The sequence below is a fragment of the Dasypus novemcinctus genome, chromosome 3, assembly GCF_030445035.2.
Source record: "Dasypus novemcinctus isolate mDasNov1 chromosome 3, mDasNov1.1.hap2, whole genome shotgun sequence".
Classification (NCBI taxonomy): domain Eukaryota; kingdom Metazoa; phylum Chordata; class Mammalia; order Cingulata; family Dasypodidae; genus Dasypus; species Dasypus novemcinctus.
Genome location: NC_080675.1, coordinates 14,833,768 through 14,860,938, shown reverse-complemented (window position 1 = coordinate 14,860,938; position 27,171 = coordinate 14,833,768). Strand labels below are relative to the sequence as shown.

The following is a 27,171-nucleotide window of genomic DNA, read 5'->3' as shown; positions in this document are numbered from 1 at the left end:
CTGTGCTCCATCAGGGTCAGCAAAAACTCTCAGGGAGGGATGCTATTGGCTCATGCGTGGACCAATCACTGCAGCCAGGATGTGTAGGACTCTGGTTGGCAAGACTAGAATCATGTGCTCCCTCTAAATAGGAGGGGTGGTTGTCATCTCCACCTCATCCCAAAAGCTGAGTGTGGAGGAGAGGAGGGGTGGCTCCTTAAAGGGAAATGGGGTGCTGTCACCAAAAAAAAAAAAAAAGGTGGCAAGCTTACAGGCTCAAACAATTGCAGATGTTCTTTTCAGGGCAGGAGTCCTAAGATCCATGTCTAGGGAGGTAAATGAGGGATGTGAGGACCCAGGAGTGAGCAGGGGTTCCAGAAAGGGGTCTGAGGGCAGGCTCGGGCCCACTTTGCGTCCAGGTGGACCAGAGGCCACAACTAAAGAAGACTGATCAGATTTCTAGAGTCTGGGCCATCTCCTTATGGGTCAGTTGTCAGCAACAGGGGCACGACGGGGCCTCATCTGGTGTCTGCCTGAGGAACTCTGAGTTCAGAGCAAGTGAGCGGAGGGCCTTGTGAAGGCTTTTGAAGAGCCTAGGGGCTGGTCCCTTGGGACCCAAGCTGTGAGGGACTTGTCCTGATTTTTTCTGCATTGGCCCAGGGAACTAAGGAAATCTTTTGGTGGTAGATTGGGGGTGTGGAAGAATTTGGATCCTCCCAGTCCACATCAGCCTAGGTGGGCCTGAAGGATGGTTCTTCCTGCCATAGTTGGTAGACACTTCCCTGGAGTCTGGGAAGTCCTAGAAATAGCCTGGGGGCTAGTTTTAGGAACCATAATGGAATAATCATGGTACCCTGGAGGAGGGTTCTTTCTTGCCCATGTCATTTGAACTCATCGTTTTTATAGTTGAGCAAACTGAGGCTTAGGGAGGTGACTTGCTTAAGACCACCCCTCTAGAAGGCCCTAGAGTTGGATTTGAACACACGTCTGACCTCAAAGCCCATGCTTTTAAACAGGGAGCTACAGCCCTCTGGAAGGAGATAGCAAGATGGTCCCTGTCCAGGGAGAAGACAGTTCAGCCTCTGGAGCCTAGGAAGAATGGATGAGGTATGGTTAAGACCAAACTGGGGTGGGGTGGGGTGGGGTGGGATGGGGTGGGGAAATGCAGGCATCTGAGCAGAGGGAGAAGTTGCGTGAGCTGGGGCATTGGGGCGGCCTCCTGGAGACTTTAAATTTTTTTCTCTTTCTTTAAAAAAAATCAGCTTTATTGAGCTTTAATTCACATGCCATATAACTCAATATTTAAAGTGTACAATTCAATGGTTTTTAGTATATTCACAAAGTTGCACAACCACCTTCACAATCAATTTTAAAACATTTTCATCACCCCAAAAAGAAATTCCATACCCATTAGGAATCACCTCCAGTCCCCACTCTCCCGGGCCCTGGAAACCACCCCTCTACTTTTGGTCTCGATAGCTTTGCCTCCTCTGGACATCTCCTGTAGATGGAATCAGTCATTATGAGGTCTTTTGTGTCTGGCTTCTTTCACTTAGCTTTCACAGGTTCATCTCCACTGTAGCATGCATCAGTGCTACATTCCTTTTGGTGGCTGAATAATATTCCATTGTATGGATATACCACATTTCATTTATCCCTTCGTCAGTTGATGGACATTTGGATTGTTTCCATTTTGGGCTACTTTGAATAATGGTGCTGTGAACATTTGTGTTCAGGTTTTGGGGTAGGTATATGCTCTCATTTCTCTCAGAAATTGCTGGGTCTTGTGGTAATTCCAGGTTTAACCTTTTGAGGAACTGCCAGACTGTTTTCCAAAGTGCTACACCGTTTTACAGTCCTAGCAAGACGCTGTATTTTTCGTGTATGTCCAGGTATGGATTTTTTTCCCTCTAACTTCTCACGGGCTGATTTGGCAGAAATGCCAGACAAGATGGGGGAGGAAGGTGTGTGTGCCGTGGGGGATGGGGGAGCCTCAGGGCAGCAGCAGGGAGAACAAAGAGGCCTGGTCATGCTTTTTACCAACCCTGGGCTTCAGCCTGTCCCTCAAATTTTTGTGTGACCTCAGGCCAGTCACCTAATCTCTCTAGGCCTCAGTTTCCCTATCTGTAAAATGAACACCTTAGGTCTCATTGGGGGCAATTCTGCCCCAGGGGAAAGGTTTGGCAGTACCTGGAGATATTTTGGTTGTGACTGGGGGGCCGTGAGGTCCTGGCATCTGGTGGGTGGAGGCCAGCGATGCTTCTAAACATCCTGCAATGCACAGGACAGTGCCCCACAACAGAGAATTACCCGGCGCTAGCTGTCAACAGCGTTGAGGTAGGGAAACCCTGCCTTTGACCAAGGTGGCCCCCGTAGAGTCTAGTCAGTGCCCTGGGGACAGCCTGGCCTCAGGAGGCGTTTTGAGTTCCTGGGTCCTGGCAGGAGAGGCCTCCTGGCCTCACCTGGCCTCACCTGGCTTCCTGTGTGTGTGGTGTTGGTGCGAGCTGACAGGCTCTGTCCTGATGCCATCTAGGTTTGGTACCGAGGAGGTGAATTCCACACAGGCCTGGTGAGTGAAAGACCTCCTCGTGAAACTGAGCTCATCGCCAGTGGCAGCACCCAAGCTGAAGCAGCACGGCCACCTGCCAGGGATGTGGGGAAGGCACCCTGCCTCTGGTTGAAACAGCCCTTGGGCGATTTCGCGGCTCCTTGGGGCGGAAGGCGAGGCAGAGGCTCACGGCCCCGCGAGCGCGGAGCGCAGCGCTGTCAACCACTTCACCTGCCACCCGCGGCCCCCGCGGGTGGGAGCGGGGAGCGCCTTCCTTTCTCCCCATCGCCAGCCCCAAGTCAAATTGGAGACTTTTCTCGAAGTTTTCCTCTTTGTTTCCGGGAGCCCCGCGGGCCGCCCGGGCCGCCGTTCCAGCCCGCGGGGACAGCACCGGCCGCCCCGCACCCAGCTTCGGGGCCCGCGCCCGGAGCCTCTGCCCAGCGCCACCCGCCGAGGGGCCCGACCCTAGGGGCGCGGCCGCCGGGGCTTCCGTCTGCCCAGGGTGGGAAATCGGGCCCCGAGCCGCCGCCGAATGGCTCTCGACACAAAACCCTTGACCACCAAGGCCAGCCTCTTCCTGAAAGCCCCGCTCGCTCCGATACAGGAAGTGGAAGGGAGCGGGCGCTGCGGAGCGCGGCGCCGGCGGCTTCCCCACTCGGCGCGGGGCTGGCGGCGGCGCCGGCCGGGGCCCTTCCCGAGGGCCAGCGCCAGGGGCATGCGGGCTCCGGAGGCGCCGCGGGCCGCGCGTCCCGGCGCCTGAGCCCTTGCGTGCGCCTTCCCGGAGCTACCAGCGGCATGATCCGACGGGCCGGGGCGCCCGCGCGCGGGGACCCCGCGGGGTAAGTCCGGGGCAGGAGCCCCCTCCTCCCTCCATCCGCCCTCCCAGGGCCCCCGCTCGGCCGGCGTCCTGGCCACCCCACTCCCCTTGGTGCCGCCACCCCTCGGGGTCCACGGTGCGCCAGGAGGTGTGCCTGCGGGAGACCCTCGGGGATGTGGGGCGGAGACGCGACCCCCGGCTGCGGCGCAGGCCAGACGCTGGGGTGTGCGGGGAAGCGAGCGGCCCTGGTAACTCTGCGGGACTCGGCGCTGCGGCTCAACTTTTCAGCCCAGGCGCCGCTCCCTGGAAAATCGGGCAACGAGTCTGAAGGCGGCGCGGCTCGGGCGGGTGCGAGGGAGGGCGTCTCGACCTGTCAGAGCCGGGGGTGAGGGGCTGTGTGGACGCGGCCCCCTTGCCCCGGTTCCTGTCCCGCCTGAACTTTGGATGCAAACACGCACCGTCCCGGCCTCCCCAGCCGCCGGCGCCCGCCGCGCCGCCCGCGCCCCAGCGCGCCCTCGGACTCAGGGGTTCGGCCCGGCACGGGGTGGTGGGCCGGGGTCCCCAGGACTCGGAGCGTCCGCCGCCCAACAGCTGGCAGGGCCGCCCAGACCGAGAGCCCACCAGGTCCCCTTCTCCCGCCCCTCTGGCCCGACTCGAGACCGCGAACTTTGGACCAGCCCTTGCCAAGCCTGGGACTTGGGCACGGTCCAGGACGCACGGACTGCGGGGTTCTGGGACAAGGCGCAGTTCGGAGGGCGTGAAGCCGAACGTGTTTGAGACCTGGCGTGCGAGAGGGGTCCCTAGTGTCTGGTTTCATACTCCCCACCCCGCACCTCCCGGCCTCGGGCTTCAGGACACTGCTCCAGGCTGCCCGCCGGGGAGAAGTCCTCTGGCCCCGCCCAGCCCAGAGGGCGCCCGGGGCGCTCTGAGCCTGGGCCAAGCTTCAGGTGTTGGGGAAGCTCCAGGTGGAGGCGGATTCCTGGGAAGGCCCCTCAGAACCTTTCTGGGTGCCAGAGTCGCTGGGTGGTTCTGGGGGAGCACTTGCCTGCTTTTTGGTTTAAAAGTCCCGGGCCTACTTGTGCGCCGCCACCCTGCCTCCAGTCTGGCTGGCTCAGTGACCTCATCTCCCAGGGATTCAGTCCAGCTCTCTGTAAAACAGGAGGATTGGGCCGATCTTGCTCCGTGTTTCACCAGCCGGTGCAGTCCTGGACTGGGGGCAGCTGGAGGTGACTGGCAGCGAGGCTGGAGAGGGGTGAGTGGAGGGGTCCTTCAGCTCATCCAGGCCAGAAGCCTACCTCCTTTCCCCCCGCCCCCTCCCGCACCTCAGCCTCGGTGCCTGAAATTCTTCTGGCTGGATGAAATGCCATCAGGTGGGAGAAAGTGGGAATTCTGTGACTCTGGGCGGGACGCCTCTCTGCCCTTGGGGAAGGGGCACCTATGGGCAGCCATTTGCCATGTCCAAGCTTGCTGGACCGAGCCGGCAGGGAAGTTCCCGGGGAGGCAGGTAAGGTGAGGGCCCTTGACCTCACCAACTTCCCATTTCCCCCAGGGCTGCCCCAGCTGCCCCACTTCCTCTTTATTACTCGGCCAGCTATTTACTCTCTCTGTACCTCGGTTTACCTATCTGAAAAATGTGGGTAAGTAATTGTACCTTCCTCTTCCAGTTGTGTTGAGGATTAAATGAGAAAGAGTTAATGAGGATTAAATTGTGTGTAGAAAGAGGAGGCACATTGGCCTACAGGATGCAGAGCAAACGGCTCAATAGTTGCTAGTTTTTTCTTTTCCTTTGTTGGGTGTGACCTCTCCATTTGTCAAGATGTGTAACCTTGGAGAAGCAACCTTCATCTGCCTCATCTGAAAATTGGGCATAATAATAACACCTAATTACAGGATCATTGTGAGGACTGGATGAGTTTATATGTATACATTTATTAGAGAAGTGGAGGGTTTATAGAACAATCATGCCAGAGTTAATATTTTTAAAGCACCTAGCGCCTTAAGTGCTAAGTGAATATTGGGTGGTTGCTAGTGTCACGGCTTTATTTTAGATTGCCTTTTAGGCGGGAAGGATTCCTCGATGGCATCTCATTCAACCCTGCACCTGGGGCGGGAATCCCTTTCCGAGGGGAGGGGCGTGTGCAGCCGTCCAGCGATGGGGCGCCTGCCTCCACTGCTGGCTGCCCTCCTGACAGGCAGGGGCCTGAGAAAGGAAGCCCTCCACCTGAGCTGCAGCCTGCCTTCCTCTCACTTCTACCTTTGGGACCCTGATCTCTCATCAGTCGCTCAATCCTTCTTGACTCTCAAGCCCTGGAAAGCAGTTCCCAAGCCATACCCCACCCCAGCCTCCCCTGTCCCCTGGGCACACACCCGCCGCATTCAGTGCCCAGAGGGTCTGAGGACAAAGTTTCCATGACCCTCAGGTCCTGGTGGCCACTCAGGCGCGGGCCTGCACCCTCTTCCCACCCCGCTTTTCCCTCAGTCCTCTCCTCCCTGGCGAGGGGTGTTCAGAGAGCTGGGGTTGCCCCCACCCGCACCCACCCAGGGGATTGGATGGTGTCACTTGCTGTGGGCACCCTGGAATGGGAGTCTGGGGGACCTCGGAAGCAAGCTGTCTGCTTCCTGTTGAAAAATGCAGACAGGCTGCCCGGGACCCCGGGCACAAATGCTTTCTCACACCGTTCCCGGGCTCTGCTGTGCATTAATCTTGGCTCCACGGACAGGCGCTGCTCTAGCCTGGGGCTGACGTTCCCTGGAGAAGAGACAGAGTAAGGGTAAGGAGGGTGGAGAACCAGGGGGGCTGTTTCAGAGCAGGTGGTCAGGGAAGGCCCTTGAGCAGAGGCCAGGATGTGGGAGGGTGTGGTCGAATCCCGGGAGGATGTGCTTGTTGGGCCGGGAGTGGAGGCCAGGCTGGCAGGAGAGGAGTGCGGGAGGCGAGGCAGAAGCAGATGGAGCAGGTGGTGACTTGTCGAGGATTCTGGGCAAGAGGGGGCCATGGGCGTTGAGCAGAGGGGTGTCCTGATCTTGTTTGAACAGAAGCTCTGACGGAGGGGGAGCAAAGAGGAAGCGGGGAGACCTGCGCTGGCCAGGAGGGGGGTGGTGGCCGGGACGGCGTGGGCAGAGCAGGCCTGAAAAGGTAGAGCCACAGGACTTGCTAATGGATTGGAGGTGACTTGGCAGAGGAAATTTCAGGGCAAACTGTGGCTCCCAAGGGGCCTGTGCCTCAGGGGACAGACGTGGAGCCGCGTGGAGGGGTCACCTGAGGACATGTGTACTCAGAGCCCACTCAGGCCACCCCGAGGGGCTTCGCCTCACACATGACATCATGCAGGGTGGGGGCTCAGCCTCTCCAGAGGAGCCCCTCAACCCCTCCAGGCTTGTGACCGGCTGCTGAGCTCCGGGGGTGGGAGGGAGATCTTCCAGGGTGGGCCCACCCAGAGCAGGGTCCCAGCTCCCAGCTCCAGCTCTGCCCACCGACCTGGGCTTCTTTCCTTTCCGAGGCTAATGCTCCCAGGTGGTCCCGGCTGGCACTCAGCTGGGAAATGTACCCCCTTGCAGACTCTAACAGAGACTCGGGACCCCGAGGCAGCTAAGGGTTAACTCGCCAGCTCAGGCCTGCCCTCCTGGGCCTTGGGGAGTCCCAGCGCAGCCCCTGGGCTGGCATGCAGGGGAGTGGCACCCAGGGCCTGGCCTGGGAGCAGGAGTCTCGACACTTTCACCACCGAGGCCCTCGTTGCCATCTCCTTTTGTCTCCCTGCTGCCCCCCTAAACTGAGTCTCAGTTTAGTGATTGCTAAAGTAGCAAATGCATATGCCATGGGTACTGGGGTCTGGAAATCAAAAACTGAAACCCACCGGAATGGGGTCTCTGCTGGAAGCAGAGGAGGGTATGATATTTGAGGGATCACCCACCCTGGATCCCTCCCTGTCCTCTCCGGCCTCCCTGGACCCCCATTTTACAGACAAGCCACCTGATGCAGCCTGCAGTGGGCGTCCCCCAGCAGAGGGCTGAGAGGAGGAAGGAAAGGTGTAGACGGGCAAACATGCTCCCTCCGGTCCCTTCCGGATTCCAGCTGTCAGGCTGAGAGTCCTCCCCTAAGGTCAGGTCATCCAGACAGTGACAAACGAGTAGCACTGGGTGAGCTACACCAAAAAGGGGAAGACAGGCTGGGAGGGGAGAGAAGCCTGAGCGTGGAGGTAGGACGGTTAGGGCAGGACTGGGGGAGCAGGGCGTCTACCCTGAACCCAGAACTGCTTCTCGCATGCTGCGTTTCAGAGTCAGTGGGCCTGGGAAGGGAAGTTTTGACCCGGGAGAGATTGAGGGAACAGGGGCAGGAGCAGAAGGGGGTGTCCATAGGGCCCATCCACGGGACCTGGACCATTCTAGGGGTTTGGGGGACCTATGAGCCCGGAAAAGCCCTTTCACCTCCTGTTCACCCCCAGCTGTCTGTCCATAATGGAGGCGCCTTTAGAAGGGAGTGAGATTTGAGTCATCTTGTTCCTGGGAAGTCGGCTTAGAGATGGGGCTTGAATGGCCCACTCTAGAACTTTCAGTTGATCTCACCTTGAACCTCAGTTGATACTAAGAACCAGGAAGTGGAACAGCCCATGCCCCCCACCCCCACCGAGGGATGTGTGAAATGGGGATTATTTTCCCCGAGATTGGAGCTAAAGATGGAAATCACAACTTTAATGACTTTTCTAAACCCAGGAACTCCCCTCTTGCCCCCCACCCCCAAGTGAGCCCTTGGTTTTCTGGAATGGAGACAGAAGACTGCTCATCGGACTGCTGTTGTCGTCTGGGCAGAGAAAGCAGCATGTCGCCCGCCTCCCCCCACCCCCAGGTGCCATGTTCTCCCATTTAGAGGGCCCTTCAAGGAAACCCTGCCCACCACGTCCCGTTCTAGTCCTCTCCAAAGCCAACCAACACCACTTCTTCTGTCGCCTCTATGCCCTTGCCCATGAACTTCCTTTGGGCTGGGATGCCACCTACTGCCCTTTTTGAAGCGCCCACTTCCTCCATGAAGCCTTCCATCCTCTCCATCTCACAGCGATCTCTCCTTTTTTTAAATACCTGTGCCCTTTTTCTCACTTGTCTGCCTAGCAATTTTAGAGAAGCTAATGCCCCATTAATAGCATTCTTCCTAATGAGATTGTAAACCTCTAAAAAAGAAGTTGGCATACAGTTGGCACTCAGAACGTGCTCGAGAACCACAACATACTGAACAGGATTCTAAAAATCGCCTCTTGACCTTCCCTTTTGTGGCTTGAAGCAGCTAAATGCCTGGAGCTATTTTCAAGGCAACCCAGGTGGCAGTGCGGCAGCCAGCAGCAGGGGCCTGTCCCAAGATCAGAGAGGGGAGGAGCCTAGCTCCTGCTCTTCAGCACTTGGTGATTTCCCACCCCCTGCCCAACGGCGACCACACCCTCAGGGATTTAAGTGGGGACCCTGCAGAACCCTTGACCCTGCTGGACTTTGTCCTTCCCGGTTGTGCTCGGCACACGTCTCTGTGGGAGAAGGCAGCTCTGAATCAGCCAAAGGAATGGAGATGAACTGGGTGAATCGGTTCTGGGGGAACTGGTAGGGTCAGGGGGTCCCAAATGTAGGTCTGTGGTCCACTGAGAAACTAGGAGAAGAAGGCTGTTGTTGTTGTGTGTATGTGTCCGTGTATCAGCTAAGGTCGCTAAACTGTCCTTTCTTGGGCAGAACTGTCCTTTATTCCTAGATTATGTCTTTCTTGCAGTGTTGTCTCCTATCTTTGATAAAATGATCAGGTAAATTGACAGTGGTTGTTAGTTTTTAATGTCCTTTTCTTTTTTTCTGGCCAAATAAAAGGTTGCTGGCCCATAGTCTGAGAAATGTTGCTCTAGTTGCTTCACTGGAATTTATCCATTTTATACTCCTCCTGTCCGCTCGCCCTCCCCCGCCACATGCCTGGAAATGAGATAGTCAACCTAACTGTATCACCCTCTGTAGATTTGGAAGATGCTGGGGGACTTCACAGTGGGGCAGGCTTCAAGAAGTTTGGATTCCTAGAGTCTAGGGTCATATCCCCTCTGGCATTTTGGACTTTACTATAGGAAATAAGTACTCCATCTAGATCTCAATTTTCCCATCTAAAAAATGAGCCCAAAGCCCCTGCTCAGTTGATAATCAGTGACTCCCCGAATTACAGGCAGCAGAAGCTGGACTGTTAGAGCAATCTTGGAAATCCAGGGGATTGAAGTGCCAGCCTGAGGTTTTATAGGGTGCCTTATAGAACAGTCTAGAACATACAAGTTTACTTGCATAAGAAAGAAAGACCCAGAGAGGAGTCTTCTGGGCCATCACCCTGACCCAAGTGCCTGGAAGGAAATGTTTTTTTCACTGCTGTGGTTTTGTGTGTGTGTATATGTGTGTATGTGTTTTACCTACTCAAAAACAAAGTGCATCAGTTTTGGGGGCCCACTCCGGGGAAAGACTCGTGGCTTCCTGGTGGACCTTGCCACTGCCTGGACTGTGCACTGGGAAGGTTTCTCTCAGTCAGGGAGCTATTGGGTCACGTTGGAGTAGCCTCTCTCAGGGTGTGACTGGGTCCCTGAGGCGGAGCCCACAGGCCCTCCACCCATCCGCCATTTTGTGGGGGAGCTGTGAGAATGCTGAGGAGAATGTCGGCAGCTTTGTGGGATTCCTGGCTGGGGAGCTGTCTGTAACGCCTGCTCCTGTCAGGGCCTGAGAGGAATGAGGTCTGAGGGAGGCCCTGCTGAGAAAGGGTCAGGTGGGCACCAGAGCGGAGGGCGGAGGCCTCCCTGCCAGGCCATGGCGTCCCCACAAGCACGCCTGGTACTGCCCTGAGAGAGCCAGCCCGTCCCCGCGCGGGCGGGGGCAGGGACACCGTGTGCCTCCTACCCCCCACCCCCCCACCCCCGCAGGGTTACACTAGAGCTCAGTCCCTTCTCTCTCCCACCAGCGCAGCCTTGAGGGAGAAGTAAAGGGTGGTGCAAGGCAGGGGGAGGGCCTTGCTGACTCCTTATCTATGTGGCTATCAGCGTCAGCCTTTATAGAAGCTTCCGGAAGCCGCCATCATGGGCCCTGCCAGTCGGGGCCTGGGCAGCCTCAGGCACGTCCCTTCTCCACAGGAGTAGGGGGTTGACGGTGTAGAGGCGCCCCCAAGGGCGGAGACACCTCTGGAGGTCAGGAGCATCAGCGATTCCTGATGGGTGCCCCCACCCCAGTCCAGTACACATGTGAGAGAACGAGCCGGGCTGCTACGAAATGTCAGTTCCCTTTTAGAAGAAACGGCCCGAGAGCGGTTGTGGTCAAGGCCTACCTGTAAGTGCCGCGCGGCGGTGCACACTCAGGCCGCACCCTACCGGGTAATGGCGTCCGCCACGAGGACAAGGCTCCCTGCGTGCTCCCTGTCCTGGGCCCGGGCAGCGTGAGAGAGCCCCCAGAGCCTGGCCCCACCCCAAACCCAGCACCCCGGGCGGGGGGCGGGGGGGACTGGAGGAGAGGAAGTCCAGGGCAGGGCCTTTGAGTCCATGGGCAAGGGGCTGCCCTCGAGGGGCTTGCCTACAGCACACTGCCCCCTCCCCATAAAGGTGGCCCTGTTTCATCACTGACTCTGTGGTCTTTTAACAAAGCCAAGATCCTTTTATTCCCTAGCTAAGAGATGAGACTTTAAACACCAAATGCCACCCCGACCTCCTTGATGGACAGTCACGACGAGGTGTCAGGGTGTGTTTTTTAGACAGGCTGGAGATGGGTGGACGGAGCCCAGGGGACAGAGAGGGGGCCACAGCCCTGTCCTCCCCCACAGGTTGTCCAGGACTAAGTTTCCCTGGGACAATGGATATCCTCCTTCACCCACCTCTGAGATCCAAAGCAATAAATGGCTTTGCCTTTGAAATTCACAATCTGATGATCTCTGGCTAAAGGAAAGAGCTGTCAAGAAAGAATTCAGTGGGGACTCCTTTCTCCAGCCTCTTTGTCCCCAGCTTCCTCAATCTTCTCCGTGAATGTCAGAGATTGATAATGTAAATTTCCCCAGGGACGTTGCAGTTCAGAGCAAAGATTTAGCTCTCTACTGATGGCACCTGATGATAGCATTTATTATGCTTACTTCTTTCTGTTCTTGACGTTTTTTTGACAGAGTATCCATCTAAGATATATTTAAGGATTCTTCTCTCAATTAATGTCTTCTGCAACCATCTACCCACCCTTCCAACTATCTGTCCATCTATCTGTCCAGCCAGCCAGCCTCTCAGCCAGCCAGCCATTTGCCAAACACTCGTTGAACTTTCCAGTTTATCTTCTAGAGAAAATAAGACAAATAAACAAATAATTAAAGTACAGGGCATCATGTCAAAATGTGCTGGGGCTCTATCATAGTGGGCTGTGGTGAGTAGGAAGGACTTCCTGGCAGAGGTGGTACTTGGATTGGGTTTTAAAGGATAAGTAGGATCTTAACCACTGAAATCTAGCATGTGCAGAGAAACGTATTCCAGATGGGAGAAAGATGCTGAGTGTACACAAGTAGGCATGCACAAGTTGTGCTTGGGAGCCCTCCAGAGCCTGATGTGGGGGGCAGGGAGAAGGGGTTCTGTGGGTGGTGGGCCTGGGAGGGAAGTTGGGACCCACGTAGCCTGCTGGTGGAAGTTGGAACTTTGCCAAGGTGGTGAAGCTGTGGCTTCCCACTTTCTTGCCCCCCCTCTGCATGACTTCCATGCTGGGCAAGTGACCCTGGCACATCACTGAACCTGCTCAGAGCACCATCTTCCTCATCTGCAAAGTGGGGTGCTGATTTCTACATCCAGGGTTGTAGTCAGGATTACATGAAATGATATTCTTAGGTCTTTGGGCTGTGAGACCAGTTGGGGGCAATTAGATGGTGGGTGTGTGTGTGTGCACGCTGCAGTGAGGACTGTTGATTTTCCAAAAGAATCTACGATATGCTTGAAAAAGTTCACACACAGACATCCAAAATCAGTGAAATCTAAAGCATCAATCACTTTCAGTTCTTCGAATCTGCTCCCAGTCCAAATGTATGTTTATGCAATTATCCTTACACGGTTTTCTTCTGTGTGTTTGTGTTATTGTGAGTTCCTCCTTCACCAGGTACTATTTCCTACACGTGTGTCTAAACGCTGTGCTGAGGACCTGTTACCATCTGCCACCGACTGAACGTGCTCGGTGGCCTCATCATATGGTCATTTTAATGGATCGGAGTTTGCTTAGTCATGTGCCCATGTTGACTTCTTGACTTCTTTCCAAGTACCCGCTGTTTTTTTTTATTGTTGTTGCTCTTGCAAAATGCCTCAGATTTTTATTCATAGTACAAAAGTGTTTCTTTGTTAGCAACACAGTACAGAAAAACATAACCTGTAGCTTATCCTTTAAAGCCAGAACAGCCAAGAGGAGGGTCAGTACAGAGTTTTTATTTTTACTTTAAAAACTTTCAAAGGTACACATTGGGAATTGTACTGTTTTTTTCTTCTTTTGAGGAACGTGACATATATGTCTTCTGGTCAGTCATGTTACGCCAAACATTTTGCTAAACCAAAGCCAGGCAGATGACCACTGAAGCTGTTTGCTACGTCTGCATGCTGAGCTGGAGCCGTGGAACAGCGTCTTGGCAGGAGAGATTCGAGATGAAGAAGAAATTGGCAGAGCTTGCAGGGTCACATTATTTCTAAACTCACATCTAACCCAACAGAAAACCTAACGGATTGATCTATCCAGAAAGGATTTTAAGCAAACCTGCACGAACTCACTTAACATGCCCCAAGGAAATCGAGCAGCACTCAGCTCACATCACTGGGGCAGGGACACCAGGGTAGAAAGCCATTATGCCCTCATAACACCAGCATCTGTATCTACAAAGCACACGGCACAGAAGACTCTGATCTTTAAGTGGGTGATTGTGGAAATTCCAAGCTTAGATCCACTAGGTTAGCCTGAGTATTCTTCTATAAAAAAATTAAAAAAAAAAAAATGCTTAAAAGAGTCTTCTAAACAGGTAGTCTTCCTTATTCTATTTTTGAAAAAGTTTTCTCAACGTTATACTCTCAACCACATACCTGACAATCTCCCATGTTTGTATGTTGCCCCACCCTCCCCCCAATTTCTTGGGCCATATAACCCATCCTCCCCTCCCTAGCCCCTCTCAAGTCTGCAAAGCCCCACCCAAAGGTAACCCTATGCCCCCATTTTATCCCTTCCCTGTACAAATACTTACCTCCAGCTTATCATAGATTTCACCCATGTAGGTGTCAGCTCACAACCTTCCTCTACCCCCCAAATTCCTTTAAGCCTATCATCTGGTCTCTAGCTTTCTGAGGCAGCTTGCTTTAATTATTTCATATCATCGAGGTCATGTAGTATTTGTCCTTCAATGCCTGGGTTGCTTCACTCAACATAAGGTTCTCAAGATTCATCCATGTCATCACATGTGCTTGTAGTGTATTTGTTCTTAAAGCCGAGTAGTATTCCATTGCATGTATATACCACATTTTATTGATCCATTCATCTGTTGATGGGCATTTGGGTTGATTCCAACTTTTGGCAATAGTGAACAATGCTGCTATGAACATTGGCGTGCATATATCGGTTTGTGTCCTTGTTTCCAGTTCTACTGGGTATATACCCAGCAGTGTTCACCGAGTGCAGTGAGTGTCCCATGATGTTGGAGGAGGTTGTTGTTGTAGGAGGAGTGGGGTGAGGGGGGTGGGTGGTATATGGGGACCTCATATTTTTTTAATGTAACATTAAGACAAAAACAAAAAAAAAGAGGCTTCTAAAAACTCAGTGGGATTGCATCATGAACAACAGAAGACAGTGATAAAAGGCCTGGAAACACAAGCTAATTTTCACATGCTGCTTTTAGGTAAAGGGCATCTCTTTCAGTTGATTGTCATGGCCAAGACTAGCTGAAATAATAGGGGCTCCAGAAATCTCAAGATTGGGGCAGTGGCACCCTAGTTAAAACACTCCTAAGTCAAAAACCCACACAGCTGGACCACTTGGGCTGAAGGTATGAAACTCTGACACAGGCGAAAGAGCTGAGGCTGCACAGAAGATTCATGCAAAACCTGCTGCAGTACCAGGGGCCCGGAGGGCTTGTGAAGGTGGATCACTCCACACCATTGACGTCCATTTCCACACTTTTCCAGGTACCCTCTGTTTTCAATGAAGCTCCTGCAACTTCTCTTTGGGATCCACTCATTTCCTTGGGATCTTCCAAGGATCTGAGTTTAATTGTGAAGCAGAGCCTATTGATTGGCCTATGAATTTTAGCTGGGCATATATTTTAGCTGAACTTTTCCAATTTCCTTTGCAGCTAGATAGGGCCATGTGACTAAGTTTGGGGTAGTGAGATATAAGTGTGACATTTCCTTGGAAGTGTCCTTGAAGGGAAGAAACATATCTTTCTCCCCTTTCCTCTTTCCTGTTGGCTGGAATGCAGATACGATGGCTGGAAGTGAAGCAACTATATTAGACCCTGAGGTGGATGGAAGCCATTCAGGATGGAACAGCAGTACAGTAAGGGCCTGGGTCCTGGACCACTTACCCAGGCTTTTATTAATATATGAGAGAGGAATCCATAGCTACTTTGTTTAAGTCACTCTTATTTAGATTTTCCATCATTTACAGCCAAACTTAATCCTAGTCACCACAAAATGTTGATTATATGCCAGAAATACTAAGCTGCTTTGTGGGCTACCGGCAAGTCCTTGTTTCCTGGTGGAGGTGGGAAGGAGGAAGAGGAGGAGAGAGGAGAGGTGGTTTTGCATCACTGAGGCTCTTGTTTCGAGGACTAGATTTGCAGACTCTTCTCATATGCAGTGTCAGCTAGGTTTAGATTTCACCAGATGCTTTCAGACTAGTTATTCTGGTTTTTGTTTCTTTTTTTTTCTCCTTAAAGATTTGTTTATTTTTTATTTATTTCTCTCCCCTTCCCCCCACCAGTTGTCTGCTCTCTGTGTCCATTCGCTGCATGTTCTTCTGCGACCACGTCTATCCTAGCAGCAGCACCGGGAATCTGTGTTTCTTTTTGTTGCGTCATCTTGCTGTGTCAGCTCTCCATGTGGGCGGTGCCATTCCTGGGCAGGCTGCACTTTCTTTCGCACTGGGCGGCTCTCCTTACGGGGTGCACTCCTTGCGCATGGGGCTCCGCTACGCAGGGGACATCCCTGCGTGGCACGGCACTCCTTGTGCTTATCAGCACTGTGCATGGGCCAGCTCCACACAGGTCATGTAGGCCCAGGGTTTGAACCATGGATCTCCCATGTAGTAGGCAGATGCCCTATCCATTGGGCCAAGTCTGCTTCCCTGGTTTTTGTTTCTTACTCCCAAATCCTTATGCTTCGATTGCTGTTCAAGGCAGCTGCATCTCCTCCCTTGGTCTCAGTTTTCTCATCTGTGAAATCTGGGGTTTGGATGAGAACCTTCCCGTGTTAACCCTCCCAGTGCCAAGGTCCTGCAGCTCCTCCTGAGATTTAGTCTCCTGACCACACCAGCACAAAGAGAGTCCAGGGCTCAGTCTCAACAGCACCCATGTTCCTACCTGTCCCCAGCTGTCCATCCATCCATCCATCCGTCCGTCCGTCTGTCTGTCCGTCCACCCATCCATCCATCCGTCCATCCATCCATCCCTTCATCCATCCCTCCCTCCATTCCTCCCTCCATCCCTCCATCCATCCATCAGTTCATTCACCATGTCTTGTTGGGTGCCAGGCTGAGCTAGTGCTGCCACTGGCTACTGGGGGTCTTCAGTGATCACCTTACCTCTTGCTTTGTCCTGAAATGTCTGGGGCTTGACTTCCCATTTCCTGGGGCAGCCCGGGCTCCTTTGGAGCCTGAAAGAGGCTGCCCCAAGTCACCTCTGGCACCCCAGGACTGCCCTCCGGGCTTGTCCGACAGGCCCCATGCCCATCCTGGGATTGAGCAGGGTGGGCTGCCAGAGGGGCTAAGCAGGTGCCCCCTTGACGTGATTTGAAGGGCAGTCAGGGGTCTTCTTTCCACTGGCCTAAGCAGCCGCCGTCCCTGCCTCTAGCACCCCCAGGCCTCAGAGCCGGGGGCATCTCTGGAGGCCCCTAATTGGGCCCTGGTTGCGGATGAGTCTGTGGCTCAGAGAAGGGCACTGGTTTCCCTGAGGTCTCGCAGGTGGACCCAGGCCCTTTCCAGCTGTCCCTTTGCCTGAGGGACCAGGACACCTGGATGGGAGTGGGAGCAGGTGGGGGCTGAAATTGCATTTTCTTACCAAACCGCGTGTCATGACAAGGGGGGCTGGTGGGGAGATGGGTGTGGGTGGGGTTGTGGTTGCAGCCACGGAAGCAAGGACCATTTTCTAGTTTCACCGAGGTGCCATATGGGCTATCGGGGACACCGGCTGGCAGAAGCCCCGGCAGCCCCTCAAAGCCTCCTACCCCCCACCTGTAGCTGCTTATTCTCTGTCCATGGTCCTACCAGGGCAGGGGCAGTAACTCCTCCTGGAGGAGGGGGCCACTGCCAGATCTGCCTGGCAGGGCTTGGAATGCACGACTCAGAAAATTTGTGCAGGGCGAGTTGTGAGGGCTGGGAACGAGTGTCTAGCACAGGGTTTGGCTGATGTTTGTTGAATGACTATATGGTGGATTGATGCAGGAGAGGGGCAAGGAGGACTGGGACAGGGCAGAGGGCCTCTGTAGGAAGGGCAGGGGGCCTGCTGGCTGGCCTGCCGTGTAGAGGGGCCTGTGGGCTGTCGAGCCTCGCAGTGGCATGGGTGAGTTAGGGTAAGGGGGTGCCTGGGCAAGCTGTCAAGGCCAACTCTGGGTGGGAGGCCCCAAGAGCAGAGGCTGTGGCCAGAGAAACCAGGACGGCACCGCTCCAGTCCCCCTCTCTGAGGTCTGCAGGCCAGGGCGGGGCTGGGCACAGTGTTGGAGCAGCTGCCAAAGCCCCCCAGTTCCTCCCCAGCCCTCAGGCTGTCACGCAGGCACGGTGTCCTCGAGCCCTGCACTGGCTGCATGGTGCCACCCCTCAACGCCCCAGTGACTCGCCCTTGTCTCGTGGGGAGAGGGGAGTGACGGGCCCTGCTGTGGAGCTGCTCAGACCCGGGCGGCCACCTCTGGAGAGCTTTCCCGGGGAGGTGAGACTGGAGCTGAGTGAGGGCTGGGGTGTACCCAGGGGAGCCTGGGGGGGCGGGGTGCATGGAGGGTGGCGTGGGCAGGAGAGGGGACCCAGTGCACTCCGGCGGCATCCGGAAGGCGGTGGAGAGTATGGTACGCCTCCCCACCCCCTGCACCCCCCTCCCGTTTCTAAAATCAAGGTATAATTTGCATGAACTTGACCCTTCTTAGCATATGCTTCTGCACATTTTTATAAATGTATACAGTTTGTGTAACCCACCACCACAGGCTCACAATCAACATATAGAAGAGTGCCCCACTGGCTCCAATTCTCTCCCCCACCCCGTAGTCAACAGCTTCCCGCCCCCCAGGCTGGCAGCCCCTCCCCTCCCCCAGGCCATGGCCAAAGCTCCTTTCTTTTCTGACCTGATATTGCCTTTTCGAGAAAGTCATAAAAATGGCAGCATACAGCAGAGTGGCCGCTGAGTCGGGGTGAGTCCTGCTCTTTGCTCTGAGTGGACGCATCTGTGTTGTTGCATGTCACATCTGTCTGCTCCTTTTTATTGCCAAGAGGATTTTAATTGTATGGCTGTACCAGTTTGTTTATTCATTCACCTACTGAGGCACATTTGGATTATTTCTAGATTTGGGCAATTAGAAATAAAGCTGCTACAAACAATCAAGTGCAGGGTTTTGTGTAGGGAAGCACATGCGGACTTGCAGTCTGCCTGCTGTGTGGAGAAGGGCATGCGGGTACCGGAGGCGGGGGGGGGGGGGGGGGGGGGGTGGGGGGGGGACGACAGAAAGAGGCTCCCCGGGGGTCCGGGTAGCACTGAGAGTGGCCTGGACTAGGGACTCAGCAGGAGGAGGGGAGAGGCGGGCACCCAGGCGTGTGTAGGAGGTGGGGTGGCTGCAGCTGTGGAGGGCTGGGTGGCGGGGAGGCCTCCTTTAGTCCCTGCACACAACCCAGGGAGGGCGGTTGTGTGGCTCAGTGGGGCTGCCTGCACTGGGGAACCTCGGGAGATGGGACAGTACAGCGTTGTGGTAAAGGGTGCAGGCCCTGGAGGAAACTCAGGCTTCACATTGCACTCGCTGCCTCAGTTTCCTCATCTGTAAAATGGAGGTAACCATCGTTCCTAATTCAAAGAGCTGTCATTTCATGGAAAGAGTTAATACATGGAAGGAGCTGGAGGCAGTCTGCCACCTAGCTGGTGCCTGCGGGCATCTGGGGTCCGTACTCCTTGAGGGGCCTGGCTTTGTGTGGTGGGGGACCCCTCCTTGTGGTGTCTCTTGTGGCCCCGTGGGGCAGTGGATGGCCCACTCGCTGGGAGCCATCGTGGGTGGCCGGGGCTCTGGTCCCAGATCTGCCCTGACTTGCTGTGAGACCTTGAGCTGCCTCCTTGCCCTCTCTGATCATCGCTTCCTCCATTCCTGTGGCGTGGAGGCACAGAGCCCCACTGCACACTAAGCAGTGAAGGGCAGGGCAGCCCCCACACACTAAGTGCTTGGAGACATGTCAGCTGCAGGGGCTGCCCAGGCATGACCCCCTCTGAGACCAGGGCCCACGTCCAGGTCGCCCATGATCATGCCCGCCCACAGCATGTGAACACATCTGCCCCAGTGCCGGCCCCGTCTGCCCGTCCTCCGTCAGCACTCATCCCTCTGGGTTAGGGGGTGCCGGTGGCCTGTGTGGGCTTTCTTTAAAAGACACAGCCCCCTGCTCCCGCCTGGGGGCTCCCTCCCTCCGGGGAGATTTGAGAGTTGGAAAGACAATTTCCAAGAAGAGGGGAGCGACGTGAACGGTGCATATTCTGCGATTCTCAGGGGAGGATTCTTGCAGGGAACAGCATATGGATCAGGGCAAATAAAGAGCCGGAACTCTTGGCCCGCAGAGATTTGACACTCGTAATTCCAGCGCTGATGTACACCTCGAGGGTTTACTTCAGGCCGCTTTGCTGAGAACTCTTTCTCAGTGCGCGGCCACAGCCCCTCGAGGCTGGGCTACGGTGCCGGGTTTCCAGGTGAGGAAACCGAGGCCGAGCATGTGACTTAGTCGAGGCCGCCAGCGATACGTGGCAGCACCAGGACCCGAGCCCAGGTTGGCCTGAGCCCTGCCCCCTGCCCTCACCCCGGAACTGCCTGCTTGCCTGGCTGGCAGCCCGAGGTCCTGGGCCTGAGCCCCTCCCCGGGTACCGCAGGTGAGCCTGGGTCCTGGAAGGGCTGCTGCTGGAGCCTCCCCGCCCGCCGAGGGGCTGACCCCCTGGCTACCTGCTCCCCTCCTGGAGCTGGCCCCCAGGGGACAGACCAGGGAAGGAGGCCGAGATGTTGCGGAAGGTCCACCCAGCCCCCACCGCGTCTCTCCCTCCACCGTCCCCTGGCGAAGTCCCACTGTACAACTCTTGTCCTTGGGAAACGTTTTTTTTTTTAATTGAAAAGTTGTAGGTTTACAGAAAAATCATGTAAAAAATACGGTATTGCTACCACTTTGCCTGTGGGACACTTGTGCAGTCAATGAAAGAACATTAAAATTGTGCTGTTAGCTCTAGTCCATCGTTCAGGGTGGATCTGGCCCGGGGGTGACATTTCAGCCAGGAGGGAGGGGATGTGCTGCCCTGCCTCAGACGCCTCCTTCCAGCCCCCCCCCCCCCCCACGCCCCTCCAGGGCCAGTCCCAGGCACTGCCTCGGCTTCCTCCAGCCTCCCACTCTTGAAAAGCCACCCACAGTGGCTTCCCTCGCGCTCAGGCAGGAGTGGCTGTGCACGCTTGCACTTCTGATGGCAGCAGGTGGGCACACGTGCAGAGGGGACGCAGACCCACAGGGGCGCAGGGTGGGGCATCCGCTCTGCAAGCTGGCCTGGGCCCGGCGGAGGCAGCTGCCACCCCAGCAGCCCGGCAGCTCACGTGATGCGCTTATCCCCCCATGGAGGAAATGTGGTCACAACTGCTAGATGGGTTGCAGGGTGACTCAGTGTCACCAGGGCTGGAAGGATGGTGAGGCCACAAAAGTTTCCTGCGAGGCGCAGGTCGGAGCCCGGTGTCAGCGGCCTGCACCCCCAGGACGCTGGCAGGGCCTGCGGCAGGCCGGGGTGCCGGGAACTGGCACTGCACGCAGCTTGAGGTGGGGGCCAGGTCTGTGCAAGATCCCACCTGCAGTTTAGAAATGGGGGTTCACTTTTCAAATACACCCCAACCCCGTGGTCATGTGTCATCCTCCTAGCGCACCCCTGATGTATCCTTTCTCCCATTTTACTGCTGAGAGACTGAGGCCCAGAGAGACGGTTAGACTTGCCCAAGGTTGCACAGCAAGCCCATGGCGGGGGCTCGAGTAGACCCCCCTCTGTCCAGGCTAGAGCACTGGTGGCGCCGTTCAGAGCTGTCCAGGCTACAGAGGGTCCGCTGCGACCGTCCGCACAGCTGACCTTGAGCTCCAGGTGCCTTAGTCCATTTCGTCCCCTGCGAAGCCTGCGGGGTCTGTCCAGGCTCAGGGGAATTCGGTCAGGCCCCCCGACACTGAGGGCAAGGAAAAGAGAACACCCTGCAGAGGCCCAGCAGGCAGGGGTCTGAGGGCGGCATGGAGGCCCCTGGCCCCTCCTTCTGGGGTGCATTGTGCCAGCACAGGACTGCTGCTCCCCCCAGCCCCCTGGAAGGCGGGGGAGGAGAGGGCTGCCGGCTTCTTCCCTTTTCCCCACCTCCATCCAGGACAATGGGGAAGTCAGCAGCCGGCAGCCACAGGCCAGGGTCCCCGTGGGGTGCAGGGGCCGCCCGGAGGACGGCCTGCAGGACAAGGGATGGATGTGCCTCCCGGAGCCGTCCTGAGCCTCAAGCCCTCCTGCCCCGCTTTTCTGAGCCTGGTCCGTCCCTGAAGAGCAGAAGGAAGGTGGGCAAGGGAGCTGGGGTCTCTGGAAGGCTAGGGAACTCTGGAGGGGACAAGCCCGGGGGGGCTGGGCTGAGGTCAGTGTGCGAGAGCCAGACCCAAGGCCTGGTTTTGAACTGGAGGGTTGCCAGGCTTTTGTCGCAGCTCTGGAACGGATGACCCAGGGACTGGAATTTCCTTTCCAGAAGAACTTTCCAAATAGGGTAATAGTTAATGGCAATAACACCTGACATGCCTATAGTTTTCTTTTTAAACTTGGCTCTTTTCTTTCTTTCTAATTGAAAACAACGTCGTACAAGGAGTCACAAACCCTGGAAAGATTTAAACAATAGAAAAGGCTAAGCTGAGCTGTCTAAGTTGGTAGCCACTGGCCACATGTAGCTATTTAAAAAATGAAATTGGTTAAAATGAAGTCAAATAAACATTCGGTTCCTCGGTTGTCCTAGCCACATCTCCAGGGCTCAGTAGCCAGTTGTGGCAAATGGTGGCCATACTGGACAGCACATAATACAGGACAGCCCATCATTGCGGAAAGTTCTAGTGGATGGCGCTGGCTAGCAATGTATGGGAAAAGCCCAGCCAAAAAGCAACCACTGGGATCAGTTTGCATCCTTTGGACCTGGTTCTGTGGTGGCCGTAGAGAGAGGGTCCTCGAGTTTATCAGCCTCCTTCACAAACATCGTTCCAGCTGATCTGCCCAGCTACCTGGCCCCATGGGCACGAGCCAGATGACATTTCCCACTTCTTTACAGATGAGGAAACCAGGGCTCAGAGGAGGTAAATGGATTATAAGGGGGGGGGGAGCGGATTGAGGCAGATTTATCCCTAGATCCAGAGCTCTTTCCCCTTGCAACCATTTGCCCAGAGCAGCTGCCGGTAGGGGGGCCACAGCGGTCTCTCCAAATCCCTGTATATTGAATGTGGGAGCGACCCAAACAAGTACATCAGTCTTCTGGAAGATTCACTCCTGGCTATCTTTTCGTTCACTTTTGTTGTTTCTTCTGAAATTTTCATATATATATATATATATATATATATATCACTTGCCTGCTAATACACATAAAAATTTGGAATGTACAGCAAAGTATAAAGAAGGAGCAAGAAATCACTTAAGCTCAGTGTTAGCAGCCAGTGTTGTGCCGGTTTATGCTCCCACAGGCGGACGTGGGAGCTCCCGTTGCTCGACGTGCCCCCAGTCCTCGGGAGTGCCGGTCTCTCTCACGGGAGCCGTGCTGGCGGACTCTGGGCGGTTTAATTTAAGATCTCCGCCTGCGCGTGCTGTTGAGAATCTTTTCGTATGCTCGTTGGCCTCTGGTGATGTGCTTGTGTGAAGTGCCAGTCTTGGCCTCTCGCCCGTTTTTCTATTTTGTTGTATTGTCTTTTTTCTTATTGATTTGTAGGAGTTGTGTCTGTTATCTTTGTTAATTATATGTTACAAGTATCCTCTCCCCCTCGAGACTGGACTTTTCACTCTCGGTGCCTTGATGAACAAAACGTCTTCATTTTAGTGCAATCGATTTTATCAGTCTTTGAAGGGTAGTCTTGGGGTGTGTGGGTGCTGTTTGAGAAATCTCGCTCTACAGTCAGATTATAAAGATAGGCTTCTGTATTTTTATCTAGGACCGTCTCTGTTTTGCTTTCCACATTTAGGTCAGGACAAAGTCTACCTGGAACTAGTTTTTGTGTAAGCTATGAAGCAGGGCCCAAGTTTCATTTCTCCCCCTGAATACCAATCGTCTCCGTACCTCTTACCCAGAGACGGTCCTTTCCTCCGTGCTCTCCTATGGCTTGTCATAAATCAGGTTGACTGCATATGTGGGGCCTATTTCTGGACTATTCCCTTGCTTCTTTCTTGACATAGATGACATCGTAATATATTTACAATTTAGTATTTGCCGCTTGTTTCTTTGTTTATTTATTTATTTCTCTTCCCTTCTCCCCCACCCTGGTTGTCTGTTCTCTGTGTCCACTTGCCACATCTTCTTTGTCCGCTTCTGTTGTTGTCAGCAGCACGGGAATCTGTTTTACTTTTTGTTGCGTCATCTTGTTGTGTCAGCTCTCTGTGTGTGCGGTGCCATTCCTGGGCAGGCTGCACTTTCTTTCTCGCTGGGCAGCTCTCCTTATGGGGCACATTCCCCGCACGTGGGGCCCCCCTAAGTGGGGAACACCCCTGCGTGGCACAGCACTCCTTGCGCGCATCAGCACTGCGCATGGGCCAGCTCATCACATGGGTCAAGAAGGCCCGGGGTTTGAACCACGGACCTCCCATGTGGTAGACGGACGCCCTAACCGCTGGGCCAAGTCCGCTTCCCATTGCCGCTTCTTTTTTAACGGTCTAAGCCATTGTTCCGCTGACGGATGTGCCTGTCCCTGCACCAGCACCACGCTGCAGCTTTAGAATAAGTCTTGATACCGAGCAGAGCAGAGATGCCCTACACCCTTGCCCTCCTCAGGTGTGTCCTGGATGATATTGGCTCTTTGCCTCCCCACGTGCCTCATCACAGAACGCCTCTGGGATTCTAACTGGGGTTGTACTGATTCTCTGGATCGATGTGTGTAGCACTGATAATCTTGACAGTCTTACTCTCAAGTGTATGTGTATGACATATACTTCACTCTCACAGTGTGTGTGTACGATGTTTGCTGTTCAGTGTGATAAGAAGGTATGAGGAGGGGTTTGGCAGAGTGGTTAAGAGTGTGGTCTGTAGACTCAGAGACTTCCTGGGTTCAAATCCTACCTCTGCTGCAACCTTAGTGAGTTACTTCTCTGTGCCTCAGTTTCCTCCTCTGTAGAATGTGGATGATAATGGCACTTACCTTACGGTTGTTTTAAAAGATTAACTTAATATATGTAAAGCAGTTAGAACAGTGCCTGGCAGAGAGTAAATATAATAGAAATCTCTGGAAATGTTATTAATATATTTTTGAGTAGGTAATGCATTCATAGGATTCAAAATAAAAATATGTGAAGAGATGTGCTGTGAAAAAGTCTTCCCACTTCTGTCCCCCTGCCCCTGCCCTATTAGTTATTATAATAGTTTCTTGTATCTTCTTCCAGAGTTTCTTTATACAAATATAAATAATAATTCTCTTTTTTCCAACAAGGCAGCGCATTATACATAATGTTCTGTACCTTGCTTTTGTCACTTAGCCACATATCCTGCAAATCTTTCCAAATCAGCACATAGAGAGCTTCCTCATTCTTTTTCTTCTAGTTACGTAGCGTTCCATTTATGTACCTGGTTCTCTATTGCCGGACTTTTCCGTTGTTTCCTTTCTTTCCCCCATTACAGACAATGCTGCAGTACAGCTCTATCTGTAGTTTTTACAATTGCTGGGTCAAAGGGCATATGCATTTGCAGTTGTGATACTAAGGTATGCTCCTGCAGGCTGGGTGTGAGAGTGCTATGGCAAACATTTTTAATGGCTGTGCATTATTCCAGGGGTTGTAGTAGGGTGGGCATCCCAATTGCTTTCTTTCTTGATCCAAAAAGCGATGAATGTTGCCTGTCTTATCCGGTACTAACATTTTCTTAACCACTTGATCGGTAAAGACATCTGTATTGCACACCTGTTCTGTGCTAGGCCTGGGCACAGGACCAGCCCCATCTTTGACCTTCTGGAACATAGAAGCTAGGGGAGGGGTAGAGACAAGCCTGTAGCAAGAGGCATTGTTCACCGTTTGTTTACAATTTTTGATGATCGTACATCAAAAGTGAGCATCTTTGTTCATTAAGCTTTATTCGTATTTCAAAAATATTTCTTTGAGATAGATTCTAGAAGGGAAATTGGCCTGCAGGCTTTGCAATCTTAACCAAAACAGGAATGCAGACACCCGGGCTCCACATACGTAATGCCCCTTGATGACAACCTTTCTTCTTCAAGGTTTGAAATGTTTTACTTATTTTTTGAAAAGGTAAAACAGTCCCATGATTCAAATTCCGAAGATGCAAAAGGGAAGGGATAACGTCTCCCCAGCCCTGTCCGCCAGCCTCCTGGTGCACCACCGCATCCACTCTGCTGTCGATTGTTCTGGAAACATCGACCTACCTGTGAGACAAACATAGCCACACCTGGCAGGGACCACGTGGGGGGAACGCGGGGAGGATGTGGCTGGGCCACGTCTGCACGGCCTGCCCTTGCCCTTGGGGACTGGGCTTTGGGTCCTCCCCACCTCCAGGTTCAAGCCCAGCCGGGAAATGGGTCCCCGAAACCTTCTCTTCTCTAGTAACTGTCTCCACAGTTAGTGACATTTCTGGGAACTTTTAGGGGGGAAACAAAACCAGCGGCTCTTACAGTATGTAGGCCTATTATTGTAATTATCATCACGATGAGCCTAGAATGGCGCCTGGTCCGTAGCAAATGCTCAGTAAATACGTGTTGGATGAGGGATGGTTGTGACACCACGGGAACTTGGCTACTGGCTGGTCACCATCCTAACTCGTTAACAGCAGTCCCGTGAGGTCTCAACTCCCAGAGTCCCCGTTATAAACATACAGAAGTGGAGGCAAGGCAGGCTTAGGCACTTTTTCTTGCAGACTGTCGTGGGTTCCCGAGCCCATGCCCTGGACCGCCGGGTCCCAAGACCCCTCACGGTCACTGAAGCCTGCTTGCACACGGCACCGTGGACAGAATGACGCCACCATATGTGAGCTAGGTCCCTCCAGGAGTGGACTCACTATGGGGTGGGGACAGGCAGGCTGAGTCAGGTTGGGCCCCCATGGCAAAGGGCTGGCTGGGGTAGGGAAACAGGCTGGGACCTGGGAGCCAGAGGAGGTTATAGAGGGAGGGTGGAAAAAGGTCTTCAGGAAGCGCTCAGGAGCACAGCCCAAGGTGAAGATCATGTGGCCGGGGCCAGGGGCCACATGGCAGGAAGCATGGACCAGCAATCAAAGCATTGGAGAGACGGGGTCCAGGGGTAGGCCTGGCCTAGTGGGCAGCAGCCACTGGAAGGACACCCAAGTCGGAGGCCTCCTGCCGGCTCCCCTAGGGCCCCGGCAGGGTCCGTGTGGGCAGGCAGAACCCATAGGGACGCAGGGCATCTGGCCGGGGGCGAGAAGGCTGGGCTAGCGGCTGGGCAGGAGGCACATACAGATGTGGAAACTTTGAAGGCCTTTTGACCCGATGGACCCCTTGATGTGGGCTGTGACGTGTGAACCAAGATAGCCTGACCTGCTCTCAGCACTTCCGGGGGCCGGAAGACCTGCTCAAGCTGACTTCCCCTCTCAGAGGCTGTGGGCAGGGGCCCCCAGAGCCTGGCCCCGGGTTCCTGGTACCTAGGGTGGGGGGCCTTCGGCTGCACCTGGAGCCCCACCTCCTCATGGAAGGCCTTTTGGCTTTCTGGGAGGGGAGATCCTTGGGGAGCTTTCTCGTAGCAGGATTTCCCAGCCTGTGTCCTTAGAGCCCCGCGCATCCGTGGGGGCCCGCCAGGGCCTCGTGCAGTTATGTCGCGGTGGAACTGGGCTGGAGATGTTTGGGAGTGTTTGTGCGTTATTCTGGAACCAGCTACTTCTCTTCCTTCCCAGCATGACCTCCATGGTCAGCCGGGAGCTGCGATTTGGGTGCTGTGTGCACCAAAGCCTGGGCCACAGGTGAGCCGAGGCAGCAGCCGTGGCTCGGCTTCCTACAGCCCAGGACCTGGCGGGGAGGACGCCGCAGGGAGGCTGGCCTGGCTGCCTGCCCTCTCCTGGGCTGTCGCCGGGGCTGAGCCAGGCTGGCTTGGAAGGGAAGCCTCCAAGGAGCGCCTAGCCAAGAGCCAGCTGAGTCACAGAGCCAGGCTTGGTCTCGTCCACCTTCAGTGACTGCGTCGCGCAGGTGCCGCTGCTCTCCCGTGCGGAACCCCTGGCCGACATCGCTGGCAGCTCCCGGCACC

The 27,171-nt window shown here is 54.7% G+C and overlaps 1 protein-coding gene across 1 annotated transcript in view; it reads left to right on the top strand.

Annotated features, from left to right (window-relative positions):
* Positions 1–2,954: 2,954 nt before the first annotated feature.
* RIN3 (Ras and Rab interactor 3) overlaps positions 2,955–27,171 on the top strand; it is a 126,563-nt gene continuing 102,346 nt past the window's right edge. The window contains exon 1 of the mRNA XM_058292401.2: positions 2,955–3,366. Within this exon, the coding sequence (XP_058148384.1) occupies positions 3,323–3,366 (44 nt within the window). The 5' untranslated portion in view covers positions 2,955–3,322. The remainder of the gene's footprint in view (positions 3,367–27,171) is intronic.